At 45.0% G+C, this 14,245-nt stretch overlaps 1 protein-coding gene across 2 annotated transcripts in view; it reads left to right on the forward strand.

Annotated features, from left to right (window-relative positions):
- tspan9a (tetraspanin 9a) overlaps positions 1–14,245 on the forward strand; it is a 225,770-nt gene that overhangs the window by 117,392 nt on the left and 94,133 nt on the right. Inside the window, exon 4 of one of the 2 annotated variants that reach the window (XM_041215914.1) lies at positions 2,347–2,426. In XM_041215914.1, coding sequence (XP_041071848.1) covers positions 2,364–2,426 — 63 coding nt within the window. In that variant the 5' untranslated portion in view covers positions 2,347–2,363. Of the gene's footprint in view, positions 1–2,090; positions 2,427–14,245 lie in introns of those variants that run through there. The other variant, XM_041215913.1, reaches the window with a different exon arrangement.

Consider the following 14,245-nt stretch of genomic DNA (forward strand, 5'->3'; position numbering starts at 1 on the left):
ACTGGGATAGAGACTATACTGAGCTATATTGGTCTAAGTTTACTGGGATAGAGACCGTACTGAGCTATACAGGTCTAAAGTTACTGAGATAGAGACCGTACTGAGCTATCCAGGTCTAAAGTTACTGAGATAGAGACCATACTGAGCCATACAGGTCTAAAGTCACTGGGATAGCGACTATACTGAGCTGTATTGGTCTAAAGTTACCGAGATAGAGACCATACTGAGCTATACTGGTCTAACGTCACTAGGATAGCGACCATACTGAGCTATACTGATCTAAACTTACCAGGATAGAGGAGTGTAAGGTGTGAATGATGAAAGCACCATACAGTTCTTTGCCCCATTGACACAGTGCCTTTGAATCATTGGTTTGAAGATGCCTCTGTCAGCCTCACAGATGTTAACCCGGGCTTTGCTCTACGGGCCCTGTTTCAGTGCTTATTCTCTGCAGCATTGGAGTTTGAGATTGTTGCGCTAAAAGAGAACATTGTTAATAAGCACAATAAAACCGGATATTCTCAGTTTCTATTTTTATTGATAAGGCTGAATCAAACTCCTTTCAACAAATGACAGCATGGATGAACGTGGTGTATTGCCCACACTTTAAAAAAGGGTGCTGTCCTGTACTGTTGCAGAACTTATAAATGGAGGTTTCAAAGAGGTGTAGCGGAACATTTCTGAATATGTTTGGGCTGAGAATGTGGCTCTCAGAATGATTTTTTCTGCCCTGGATGCATGTGCCGAGCTCTGTTTTGATGTTTTCACTCCTGAAGTGCACCAGTGAGACATCCAGTTTCCTGTTCCCAGGCTGGGATTGTTTGGGTGGGGTGGGGGGGGTGGATAGAATAATGGGAAAACTGTCTGGCAGGCACCTCCACCTTTCCTCAGTCCGTTCCTCTTGATGTGAGGACAAGCGCTACCAGCAAATTTGTGAATGGTCAGAATTTTGTTCCTTGTTTAAGATCACAAAAGTGAAACTGGCTAAAGTTTCCCAAAGTTAGTGAAGAATTTGTAAAAAAAAAACCCAAAAAAGCTTAATATATTGAAGGTCACCCAAACCTCTGGGAATTCCTTCTCACGTTGGCTGTTCCAACTCGAGCAATTGAGCATTTTTAAAAAGCCCTGATACTCTTCGGAAATCTTCAGTAATTCCCTGGTCATCTACGTATACTTTGCCTGAATTTATTAAAATCGAGCAGGTTGGAATTTTAATATTCTGCCAATGGATTCACTTCTCCGTTAACCCTGAACAACCTGTCAGTCAGTGTTGGATTAGATCGACCTGAGGAATGGTCTGAGTTTGGATGCCAGGAGTACTCACGTGCACACACTCTCTTCCCTCATATTATTGTATCCATGTAATCCTTATTCTCCCTCCTAGCTGAGTGCTATTTGGTAGCAGCAGGGCTGCACTTGTACAGCCACGGAGAAGAGATTAAACCGTTCGTCCCTTGAGAAGGGGGGGGGGTCTTTTTCTGATTGGATGACCTGCCAGAAAGTGGGTGTGTCCCTGATAGGGGGATTAGGGGGTTAGTCCTTGTGGTTGGGTCAGTGGTAGCTCTGTGAATATCCGAGCTCCAGGAGCAGCTGCCGGTTATTTAACAGCAGTGCAGCAGGATCGGGGGAGAGAGAGAGAGAGAGAGAAATTGAACAGCTGATTGCTGACTAGAGGTAGAAGGAGCATGTGAGCGGTGCAGAGAGTCTGAAAAGCTGCAGTGCCTGAAATGCACTGTACATAGCCCTGGGAACATGGAGAAGATGAACCACTGTAGAGTTTAACTGCCCGGACAGGAATTCCAGGACCTATGAGAGCAGCTGTGCTTCACATAGCTCAGCAGAAGGAGAATTGCTTGATCATGTGTTGCATGAGCTGCTGATTGTTGCAGTTGGGCTGTGTGAGCGGATTGCTACCCCGGTACGTCTCTTTAAATGGAGGGAGAGCGCTTCAGGAGGGATACCCACTGCGGAGCTCGCAGCTCTGAGTGACCCATCCCCCCCCAGTCTGTCTGTCACCTGCCATTCTTCATCCTGTCCCAAATACTGAGACATGTTTGACATTGAATGTGAGAACTGTGAAGAGGGAGAATATGGAGAAATCAAGCAGTGAGGAATCTTCAATCCGTCGGAGCCCATCAGTGGAGAGCAGAGACTCGGACTTTGGTAGAGCGTCCACCTCTGGCCAGCAGTTTGGCCGTGGATTTACAGCTGGGGCTTTTTATGGCAACTCCGGTGCCCGTACGAAAGGCCCGGCAGGAGCTGGTGTAAAGAGTGACAAATATACGGCACCTAAAGGCAGCAAATATGTGGTGTTTTACCTCGACCTGTCATTTGTTTTCCTTCTAGAATTCCAGAAGTGCAGCATGGCAAGAGGCTGTTTGTGTTGTCTGAAGTACTTGATGTTTCTTTTCAACCTAATATTTTGGGTAAGTGATCGATTTTTCTCTCGGGGGTTGACTGCATGTGGAGAGTTGAATGTGTCACCAATGAATGCAAAGACCAACACACAAATCACTGAAAGTGGCTGGAGATGGTGCGATTACCTCGGTTGTTCCCTTATCCCTGGTATTAAAGTTAGCTGACATTAGTCATGCTCCAAAGTTGAGTGTAATTTAAGTCTCGTATTTGGCACAGAGAGGCCTCCTTACTTACATAGAAACATAAGAAACAGGAGCAGGAGGAGGCCATTCAGCCCCTTGAACCTGCTTCTCCATTCAATAAGATCATGGCTTATCTTTTACCTCCTACCTACGTTCCTGCCCCATTTCCATATCCTTTGATTCCTTTAGTGTTTAGAAATCTATGAGCATACTCAATGGCAGCTCTCTGGGGTAGATAATTCCAAAGATTCACAGCCCTTTGAGTGATGAAATATCTCCTTGTCTCAGTCCCAAATGATTGCCCCCTTGTGACCCCATGTTCTAGACTTTCCGGCCAGGGGAACATTCTCTCTACCCTGTCAAGCCCCTTAAGGGCTTTATATGTTTATAGGCGATCACCTCTCATTCTTCTAAACTCCAAGGAATGTAGCCTGATCTGTCATAGGACAGCCCCCTGTAATGCACTCCGTCTAAGGCAAATATACCCTCCTTTAGGTAAAGAGACCAAAACTCTGCACAATTCTCCAGATTGTCCCCCCCCCCCCCACAAAGCAGTATGTAATTTTATTCAGATTTCTTTACCCATACACTCCAATTTCTTTGCAATAATGCCAAGCATGCCATTTGCTTCCTTAATTCTTACCTGCATGTTAACTTTTCGTGACTCGAGTACAAGGGCACCCAGGTCTCTCTGAATATCAACATTTCTCATCCTCTCGCCATTTAAAAAATATTCTGCTTTTCGACTTTACCTTCCAGAGTGGATAATCTCTTATTCCTCCACGTTGTGTTCTACCTGCTATGCTCGTGCCCATTCACAACCTGTCCATAGCTCTCTGCTTACTGTCCCACTTTAACTTTGCATTGTCAGCAAACTTGGATGCATTATGTTCAGCCCCATCACCTAAGGCTGTTATTCTCTGCCCTTTGACAGTAGTGCAGTGAAGTTCTGGGTCTGCGCTGCATTGAAAACAGCACGTACAGCTCCCAGCAGCCGGAATCCTGAGTAGCAGGAGCTGAGGGGTTGTCACAGTCTCTCGTCAGGAGTACTTGCAGCTGGGGAGCATTTACGTGGCAAAAAGCCCCCATTTAATAACCCACAAAATGCTCCGGGGATGTAAACCGTGGGGTGAACGTTAGTGCGGAGTTTCTGCCCAGCCGTCGTCCTCAGCATGTCATATGAGTCCTTTGAACGTCAGTGCTTGTTACATCAGTCAGCGTACAGCCGGACAGTACTGCCTCATCACTACACTCAGTGTAACCTGTGGAGATGCACAGTCAGCTGTGCATTCCGTTGTGTAGTCACTTGGCCTGGGCTCAGTAGGCAGTAGTATAATAGCACGCTCCAACTTTACTGTAATTACACATCACTCTGGCTATGAGGATGAAAAAAGCCTGTGACAGTTATTCACATGGCTGCTCGAGAGTGTGACATAAGTTAGATATTCGACTTCCTTCTTTCCCAGCTTGCCAATGCGCCCACTTTCAGAACACTTGCAATTCTCATGTCCAGTCCTGTGAAACGTATAAAATCTTGAGGGGACTTGAAAGGATGGATATCGAGAGGGCGTTTCCCCTTGTGTGGAAGACTAGAACTAGGGGCACCCAGTTTAAGAATAAGGGGTCTCCCATTTAAGACTTGAGATGAGGAGATTTTTTTTTTATCTCTGAGGGTTGTTAATTTGTGGCATTCTCTTCCCTAGAGAGCAGTGGAGGCTGGAACATATTCGAGGCTGAGTTAGATAGATTTTTGATTGACAAGGAAGCCAAGGGTTATTGTGTTGGTGGGGGGGGGGGGGCGGTTGTTCAGACAGGAAAGTGGACACAGTCAGATCAACCGTGATCTTATTGAATGGCAGAGCAGGCTTGAGGGGCTGAATAGCCCTCTCCTCCTGGTTCTTGTGTATTCCCATGCTGATTGGTCCATTTACCTCTGGAGAACTAAGAGGTAGCAGTATTCCCATGTCCTTTTGGTAATCAATTGGTCGTCGGTGTTGTAATGTGGGATACAGTGCAGTGTACTGTTAGGATTTGGTGTCACTATGTTGGTGCACTGGGTGTATATTTTTTCTTTTAGAATTTCTTGCACAGAATCGTCTGTTATTCATCAGATGCGTATTTATCCTCCTGAAGGTTAAGTGTCTTTGAGCTCCCTGTCACAGCAGCTCTCCGCATCCTGAGTCCTCAGTCAGGGCTGTGTCTTGGTCACTTTGCCCTAATCTGTCTATCAGGTTCCCTGTAAAACGGACATTTAACTGGATATATGGTAATTAGAGGAGAGGTCAGCTGCTGTATAGTGTTTAGAAAAAGGAGATAGTCTCAGATTGCAAAATGGCATTGTTAATGGGGGCACAGGCATTGTTAGCAAGGACAGAATAATTAATCAGGTAACAGAGAAATATCTCTCTGTAGTTTATACCACTAGAGCATGTGACTTATTCCAGACTGCAGTTAGTCTGTTTAAGCCTGAGTTTATATCTTAATATTCTTTAGTCTAGCGAATATTTTTACAGTAGTTGTTGTCAATCTGTCTCTTCCTAATGCTGCTTCATCCAATGTTTCTGCCGTTTTATATAATTTTATGAATTTTGCTGATTTTTTTTCATTCTATGACCGCAGTGGACAGGATTTCAGACATCACTGTGACTGAACATTTTGTATTCCATAATGAACGATTGGCTATGCAATCTCAGAAGCTCATTCACACAATTGCCTTGCTCGCTTTACTCAGCAGTGGTTAAGTTTCAGTACAGATTTCCATTTGACCTTATCTCTAACTACTGAATCCTAATTACCTTTCACAACCTGTGGAAGGTTTAGGGCATATTTTGTGACTGAGACACCTGAGCGGGTAACTCCGGATCTGATTGAAATCCTGGCTGAGACCACAGGGGCTGAGGGAAGACTCAGTAGAGCCTTATAAAATGATGAAGAGTATTGTTTGAGTGAACAGGGAGAGAGTGTTTCCTGGTACTGAGAACTCACTGATGAATGGCCACCAATTCAAAATTTTCAGTATGGGAGTGAGGAGAGAGATGAGCAGAAACTTTCTTTGGAGCAGGGAACACTTTGCCATGGGGACTGGTTGAGACAGAGCCCCAGGCAGGGCTATGGGCAGAGAGCAGTGGGATCCGTTTGGGGATTGATGCAGGGCTATGGGGAGAGAGCGGAGTGGTGGGATCAGTTTGGGGATTAATGCAGGGCTATGGGCAGAGAGCAGTGGGATCAGTTTGGGGATTGATGCAGGGCTATGGGGAGAGAGCGGAGCGGTGGGATCAGTTTGGGGATTAATGCGGGGCTATGGGCAGAGAGCAGTGGGATCAGTTTGGGGATTGATGCAGGGCTATGGGGAGAGAGCGGAGCGGTGGGATCAGTTTAGGGATTAATGCAGGGCTATGGCCAGAGAGCAGTGGGATCAGTTTGGGGATTGATGCAGGGCTATAGGGAGAGAGCAGAACAGTGGGATTAATTTGGAATTGATACAGGGCTATGGGAAGAACGGGCAATGGAATTGGTTTGGGATTAATACAGGGCTATGGGCGAGAGCAGGGCAATGGGATTAGTTTGGGATTGATACAGGGATGTGAGGAGAGAGTGGAGCAGTGGGATTAGTTTGGGATTGACGCAGGGCTATGGGGAGAGAGTGGGGCAATGGGATTAGTTTGGGATTGATGCAGGGCTATGGGGAGAGAGTGGGGCAGTGGGATTAGTTTGGGATTGATACAGAGCCATGGAGAGAGCAGGACAGTGGAATTGGTTTGGAATTTATACAGGGCTGTGGAGAGAGTGGGGCAGCGGGATCAGTTTGGGATTGATACAGGGGTATGGGGAGAGAGTGGGATTGGTTTAGAATTGACACAGAGCTATAGGGAGAGAGTGGCATGTGCCTTAGGAGCAGGAAGAAGCCATTGAACCCATCCAAGACTATTCCACCATACTATGGCTGATCTGTGTCTTAACTCCATTTACTGTACTGGTTCTATATGACTTAATGCCATTACTGAACTATAATTTATCATAGAATTGTAATATTATCTAGTTCAGCAAGAGCCCATTCAGTCAATTTTGCCTATTCTGGCTATTTGAAAGAGCTATCCAATTAGTCCCACTCCCCTGCAAGTTTTCCTTTCTAGTATTTATCCAATTCTCTTTTGAAACTTATTATTGAATCTGCTTCCACTGGCCTTTCAGGCTGTGTTTTCCAGGTCTTAACAACAACAATTTATATTTATAGAGAGCCTTTTAACATATTCTAACCTCCCAAGGCACTTCACAGGTGTGTTATCAAACAAAATTTGACACCGAGCTACCGGAGGTGATATTGGGGCAGGTGGACCAAAAGCTTGTTGAAAGGTGGGTTTCAAGAAACAGATTAAAGGGAGATAGAGTGGCGGAGAGGTTCAGGGAGGGAATTCCAGAGCTTAGGACTCGAGCAGCTGATGGCATGGACACCAATGACGAAGTGATTAAAAGCAGGGATTCTCCAAGAGGCCAGAGTTAGTGGAGCGCAGAGATCTCAGAGAGTTGTAGGGCTGGATGTGATTAGAGATGGGGAGAGGCGAGGCCATGGAGGGATTTGAAAACAAGGATAAGAATTGTAAAAGTGTGCGTTGCTTAACCAGGAGCCTGTGCAGGTCGGCAAAAACACAGGGGTGATGGGCGAATGGGACTTGATATGAATTAGAATATTTGTGGCAACTCTTTGTTTAAAAATTCTTTTTTCTCATATCGCCTCTGGTTCTTTAGCCAGTTAATTTAAATGTGTGTCCATGGTGACCAACCCTTCTGCAACAGTGGTGGAGGCAGGTTCAATCGAGGCATTCAGGAGGACATTAGATGATTATTTGAATAGAAACGATATACAGGGTCACAGGGAAAAGGCAGAGCAATGGCACTAGGTCATAATGCTCGTTTGGAGGGCCAGTGCAGACACAATGGGCCGAATGGCCTCCTTTTTTGATTCTGTGAACTGGAAACAGTTTTTCCCTGTATATCAGTGCCAATCAAGATTTTGAACGCCTCTATTAAATCTCCCCTTAAGCTTCTCTGCTCTAATAAAAACAACCCCAGTTTCTTTAAGGCAGAGGTAGATAGGTTCTTGATAAACAAGGGGGTGAAAGGTTATCGGGGTAGGTGGGAGGCTGCAGTCAGATCAGTCATGATCTTATTGGATGGCAGAGCAGGCTGGGGGTGCTGAGTGGCCTACTCCTGCTCCTAATTTGCATGTTCATGTGATTGAAATTCTTCATCTTTGGTACCGTTCTAGTACATCTCCCCTACCCTCTCTAAAACTTGACATCCTTCCTAAAGTGTGGTGCACAGAACTGAACGTAACACTCCCGCTGGGCCTTCACCAGCTCAGGGGCAGGAAGCAAAGAGTATGGGTTGTGTTTTTTGTGACTGGAAGGCTGTTTCCAATGGGGTTCTGCAGGGCTCAGTACTAGGCCCCCTCGCTTTTTTTGTGGGTATAAGTCAATGGTTTACACTTAAACTTAGGGGCATGATCAAGGAGTTTGCAGATGATACAAAAATTGGACGTGTGGTTGACGGTGAGAAAGAAAGCTGTAGACTGCAGGAAGCTATCAATGGACTGGTCAGATGGGCAGAAAAGAGACAAATGGAATTCACACTAGAGAGGTGTGAGGTAATGTATTTGAGAGCAAACAAGGGCAGGGAATGCACAATGAATGGGAGGATACTGAGAAGTATAGAGCAACTGAGGGACCTTAGAGTGCAAGTCCACAGATCCCTGAAGGGAGCAGGGGAGGTAGATGAGGTGGTTGAGGGTAGGTGGATGGATGCATTCTTTTATTAGCCAAAACACAGAATAAAACAGGAGGGAGGTTATGCCAGAACTGTGCAAAAAAAACCCAGCTAGGCCACAGCTAGTGTTCTGCATATGGTTCTGGTCACTATGTGATAGCAAGGATGTGATTGCTCCAGAGAAGATACAGAGGATATTTACGAGGATATTGCCAGGAATGGAGAATTTTGGTTATGAATGGATAGGCTGGGATTGTTCTCTTTGGAACATAAAGATTAAGAGCAGGTGTAGGCCACTCGGCCCCTCGAGCCTGCTCTGCCATTCAATAAGATCATGGCTGATCTGATTGTAACCTCAACTCCACATTCCCGCCTACCCTCGATAACTTTTCAGCCCCTTGTTTATCAACCTCTGCCATAAAATATTCAAAGACTCTGCTTCAACTGCCCTTTGAGGGAGAGGGTTCCAAAGACTCACGATCCTTTGGGAGAAAATATTTCTCCTCGTCTTTATCTTAAATGAGTGACCCCTTATTTTTAAACAGCGAGCCCTGGTTCTGGATTCTCCCACAAGAGGAAACATCCTTTCCACATCCACCCTGTCAAGTCCCCTCAGGATCTTATATGTTTCAATCAAGTCGCCTCTTAATCTTCTAAAGCAGAAGGACAGAGAAGACTGGGGCTGGTTTAACTGAGGTGTATAAAATTGATAGAGTGGATAGGAAGGACTTCCCTTAGCAGGGAGATCATTAACCAGGGGATGTAGATTTAAAGTAATTGGTGGAAAGATTAGAAGGGAGTTGAGGGGAAATTTTTTCACCCAGAGGGTAGTTGGGGTCTAGAACTCACTGTCTGAAAAAGTGGTAGAAGCAGAAACCCTCGTCACATTTAAAAACAACACTTGGATAGGCACTTAAAGTACGATAACCTGGAGACCTACAGATCAGGAGCTGCAAAGTGGGATTAGACTGGATAGCTCTTTTTCAATTGGACAGAAATGATGGGCTGAATGGCCTCCTCCTGTGTATCATTTTAGTTGATTCAATGATGAAGCCTCAGTGGGCTAAATGGCCTCCTCTTGTTCTATGTTCCTATTGTTCTGCCACCTTTGTAGATTTGTGTACTTACAACCTTAGCTCTTTGTTCCTGCCCACCCTTTAAAATTATACCATTTGGTTTGTATTACCTCCCCTCATTCTTCCTACCAAATGTATCACTTCGTCCTTCCCTGTATTAAATTTCATCTGTCATGTGCCTGTCCGTGTCCTCCTGAAGACTGTTACCATCCTCCTCACTCTTTACTACGTTTTAGAATTTTGTCTTATTTCCGACCTTTGAAATGATGCCCTGTATCTCCAAGTCCAGCTCACTAATATATCTAAAAGAGCAGTGGTCCTAATGTTATCCCTGGGGAGGGGGCACCACTGTCTGAAAAACAACTGGTCACCACTACTGTCCTGCTCTCTGGCCCTTAGTCAACCTAATATCCACACAGCCACTTCTTCCCCTTAATCCCATGGGCTTCAAATTTGCTGACTAGTTTATTATGTGGTACTTTATTTAACGCCTTTTGGAAGTCCATCTGAGCACCAACCGCACTACCCTCATCCATTGCTTCTTCCGTGAACTCAGTGAAATTAGCATGATTTACATTTAACAAATTTGCCCTAGCTTTCACTTATTAAGCCATATTTTTCCAAATGACAATTAATGTTGTTTTCCCACCATCAATGCATTTTCAGTTGACCCACCACCCCCACCCCCGAGAGCTCTTTGAGGAATTAGTTCCAAATTTCAACCAACCATGTGTGGAAGGAGTGTTTCCTGACCTCACCCATGCAGTGCCTCGGTCTAATTTTAAAGTTTTGCCCCCTTGTTCTGGGCTCCCTGACCAGCTAGAGGAAATAGTTTTAGTCCAACTACCCTATAGAATGCTTATTCATCACGAGCACCTCAATTATATCACTACTTAATCTTCTATATGCAATGAAAGACAAATCTAGTTTATGCAACCTATTCTCATAATTTTACCCTTTTAGCCCCATTGTCATCCTGATGAATTTGTACTGCAGCCCCTCTTAAGGCCGATATATCCTTCCTGAGGTCTGGTGCCAAGGACCAAGTGTTTTGGATTTATGGTCAGGGGGAGAGAGCCTGACAATGCCATTGGTTTTGGATTTCCCTGACAAAGGGCTGGCACAGACTCAATGAGCCGAATGGTCCTTTTATGAGCCGTATGGCTTTATTGTAGGGGCTTTACTTGACCATGTCAAGCATGCGCCTGCAGCCAAGTCCAGTAATATCCTAAAGAGCTCCAACTTCCTCCTCTGTGCTGCAGACTGCCTGTAGTCTCCCAGCCTACTTCCCCCATCCCCATCTTTTACACCCAGGTTAAGGCGCCCATGGATAGCTGACAAACGTTATCTGCTCTTTCTCCTCTAGTTCTAACTGTCTCGAACTCTTATCTGTCACATCCTGTCTTGCTTTCTGTCCCTAGTTTGTAACTTCAAAGGCCTCATCTCAGTTTTCCAATACTTTGATGGCTTCAGCTGCCTCTCAGGACCACTGTTTTGACTCTAGTTTACTTTGCAGTGCTCCCTCTCGTTCATCCTCCTTCAACCAGCTCCTCTGAGAACTCTATAGTTCTCTGAACCCTCCCCGCGAGCCTGCCTCCTGCCTTCATAAACATATCTCACCGATGGCGCAGCCAAATCGCTTCACTCCCTTCCTAATTTGCCTTTGGATCCTGCCCGTTAAGTCCTTGCCACATCAGATGCTTTCCGACTTTTTTTCACGAGAAATCCTGTGCCACATTCTCGCTGTTCCACCCAGACTCTGTATATGAACACGTAGAACAGACGTGAGGCAGATCCCCAGTGACTCCTTCAGTTTGAAATTCATAAAAATTTTGAGAGACGTATGGAGGCCATTTGGCCCATGGTGTTCATGCCAGAGGAAAGGAGGCAAATGAGTGTGGACCTTTATAGTGGTTTAAAACAAGTGGAATAGAAGGACTATTTATGAGCACTATTTGAAGTTAAACCAGGGCATAGCTACACTCTGGCAAAAGGCAAGCTCAGAGTGGATATACTGGCTATGGAGGGAATGCGACAGAGGTTCACCAGTCTAATCCCTGGGATGGCGGGATTGTCTTGTGAGGAGAGATTGAGGAAACTAGGCCTGTATTCTCTAGTGTTTTGGAGAATGAGAGGCGAACTGATTGTAATTTACAAAATTCTTACAGGACTCAACAGGGTGGATGTGGATAGGATGGTTTCCCCTGGCTGGTGAGTCAAAAACCAGGAGACATAATCTCAGAATAAGAAGTGGGCCATTTAGGACTGAGATGAGGAGGAATTTCTTCATTCAGAGTGGTGAATTTTTGGAATTCTTTACCCCAGAGAGCTGTCGGAGCTCAATCTTTGAGCATGTTCAAGGCAGAAGCCGATAGATTTCTGGATACTAATGACATCAAAGGGTATTGAGAGGTGTGGAGTGAGAGACCCCATGGAGCTGTGTTGGGTTGGAGGCCCCGGTGATTGGGCTGTGTGGGAAAGTGGCATTGAGGTAGGTGATCAGCCATGAGCTAATTGAAGGGCAGAGTAGGCTCAATGGGTCAAGTGGCCGATTCCAGCTCCCATGTTCCAATGTTCCTTGGATATCGGGAAGCACTCTGTCACAGAAAGGGCAGCTTCTAAGTAGGTTATTGAGCCCCATGACTCTGATATCATTCAGAAGCTAGACTCTGCAATGGGGCAATTGCAAGTTTCATTGAAGCATCAGTTAGGTGGGCTGAATGGTCCAGAAAACTGCACTTTGTGAATTAGAAAATCCAGAACTTAACCAAAATGAAAAGCTTATAGTCTTTCAGCAAAGAATTACTAGTTTTGTAGAATTGCCCAGCAAGTACAGACCAGTCAGTTTAACTTCAGTGGTGAGCAAGATTTTAGAAACAATTATTCAGGATAGATTTAGTAGTCACATGGAAAAATATGGGTTGATAAGGAAGAGCCAGCATGGATTTCTAAAGGGGAAAATCATGTTTAACTAACTTACTGGAGTTTTTTGAAGAGGTAACAGAAAAGGTCGATGAGGGTAATGATGTTGATGTGGTGTACATGGACTTTCAAAAGGCATTTGAGACAGTGCCACACAAGAGTGAGATATGTTATTGCTCATGGAATAAAAGGGACAGTAGCAACGTGGATGCAAAATTGGCTGCAAGATAGGAAGCAGAGAGTAATGGTCAATGGATATTTTTCGGGCTGGAGGAAGGTTTGCAGTGGAGTTCCCCAGGGGTCAGTATTGGGACCCTTGCTTTTCCTGATATATATTGATGATCTAGGTCTTGGTGTGCAGGGGACAATTTCAAAGTTTGTGGATGATACAAAGCTTGGGAGTGTTGTGAACTATGAGGAGGACAGTGTGGAACTTCAAGAGGACATAGACAAGTTGGTGGAGTGGTCAGGTAGGTGGCTGATGAAGTTCAATGCAGAGAAGTGTGAGGTGATGCATTTTGGTAGGAAGAACATGAACAGACAATATAAAATAAGGGGTAAAATTTTGAAGGGGGTGCAGGAGCAGAAAGATCTGGGTGTATATGTACATAGATCATTGATGGTGGCAGGTCAGGTGGAGAGAGCAATTAAAAAAGCACATAGTATCCTGGGCTTTATTAATAGGGATGCAGGGTACAAGAGAAGGGAGCTTATGCTTGATTTATATAAGACTCGTGCTAGACCTCAGCTGGAGTATTGTGTACAGTTCTGGGCACCACACTATAGGAAGAATGTGAACACATTGGAGAGAGTGCAGAAGAGATTTACAAGAATGGTTCCAGGGCTAAGAAACTTCAGCTATGAGGTTAGGTTGGAGAGGTTGGGACTGTTTTCCTTGGAGAGGAGAAGGCTACGAGGAGATTTGATAGAGATTTGATGAGGGCGCTGGATAGAATAGATAGGGAGAAGCTGTTCCCACTCATAAAAGGATCAAAAACAAGAGGGATTTTCAAAAGAAGCAAATGTGATGTGAGAAGAAACCTTTTCACACAGCGAGTGGTTCGGGTCTGGAATGCACTGTCTGGAAGTGTGGTGGAGGCAGGTTCAATCGAGGCATTCAAGAGGGAATTAGATGATTATTTGAATAGAAACAATGTGCGGGGGTATGGGGAAAAAGGCAGGGCAATGGCATTAGGGTCATCATGCTCATTTGTAGAACCAGTGCAGACACGATGGGCCAAATGGCCTCCTTCTGTACTATTACAATTCCGTGATTCTGTGAGGTCTGAGAGCATTTTCATCACTTGGCATGTGTACTGCAGTTGTCCTAAATAGCTTTGCATGTGAACTGCTCCACAATCCATTGAATTCCATATACAACGATTTGCTCTCCCTATATTTGGACAGTGTTACAGCTTCTGGACGAGAGCTGCCTGTGGTGTGAAAAATAAGGGAATGCAGCTTTGAAAAGTTAGAGTCTGCAACAAATAATCTGGGAGCAATGGCTCCCCATAAAATGCCCATAATCCAATCCTGTCACAAACTCGTGCAGCATATATATCTGGATCTACACAGTGAAAATATGTATCCCCGTTCAGCATTGGCTGTTCAACTAAATGGCAATGAAGTGAATTCACTGAAGTATTTACTGACTGCTGTCAGTCACTTGAAGTGTGGTATGAGAGAAAATAAGGCACTGAGTGCAATGCAGATGGTAGCATCACAAACTTAAACTTCGCAGACAATGCAAGCAGCATGGGTGTAAGTTGGACAAGAAGCAAATAGCTTTAATCTGGAGCCTTTTGATGTGATGAAAGCAGGAGGGCAGCCGCTTGCTACATTCCCAAAACCTGAGGCCCCAACATAAAGTTAATTTGTCCCATC

This window comes from Carcharodon carcharias, chromosome 21 (assembly GCF_017639515.1).
Source record: "Carcharodon carcharias isolate sCarCar2 chromosome 21, sCarCar2.pri, whole genome shotgun sequence".
NCBI classification, from domain to species: Eukaryota; Metazoa; Chordata; class Chondrichthyes; order Lamniformes; family Lamnidae; genus Carcharodon; species Carcharodon carcharias.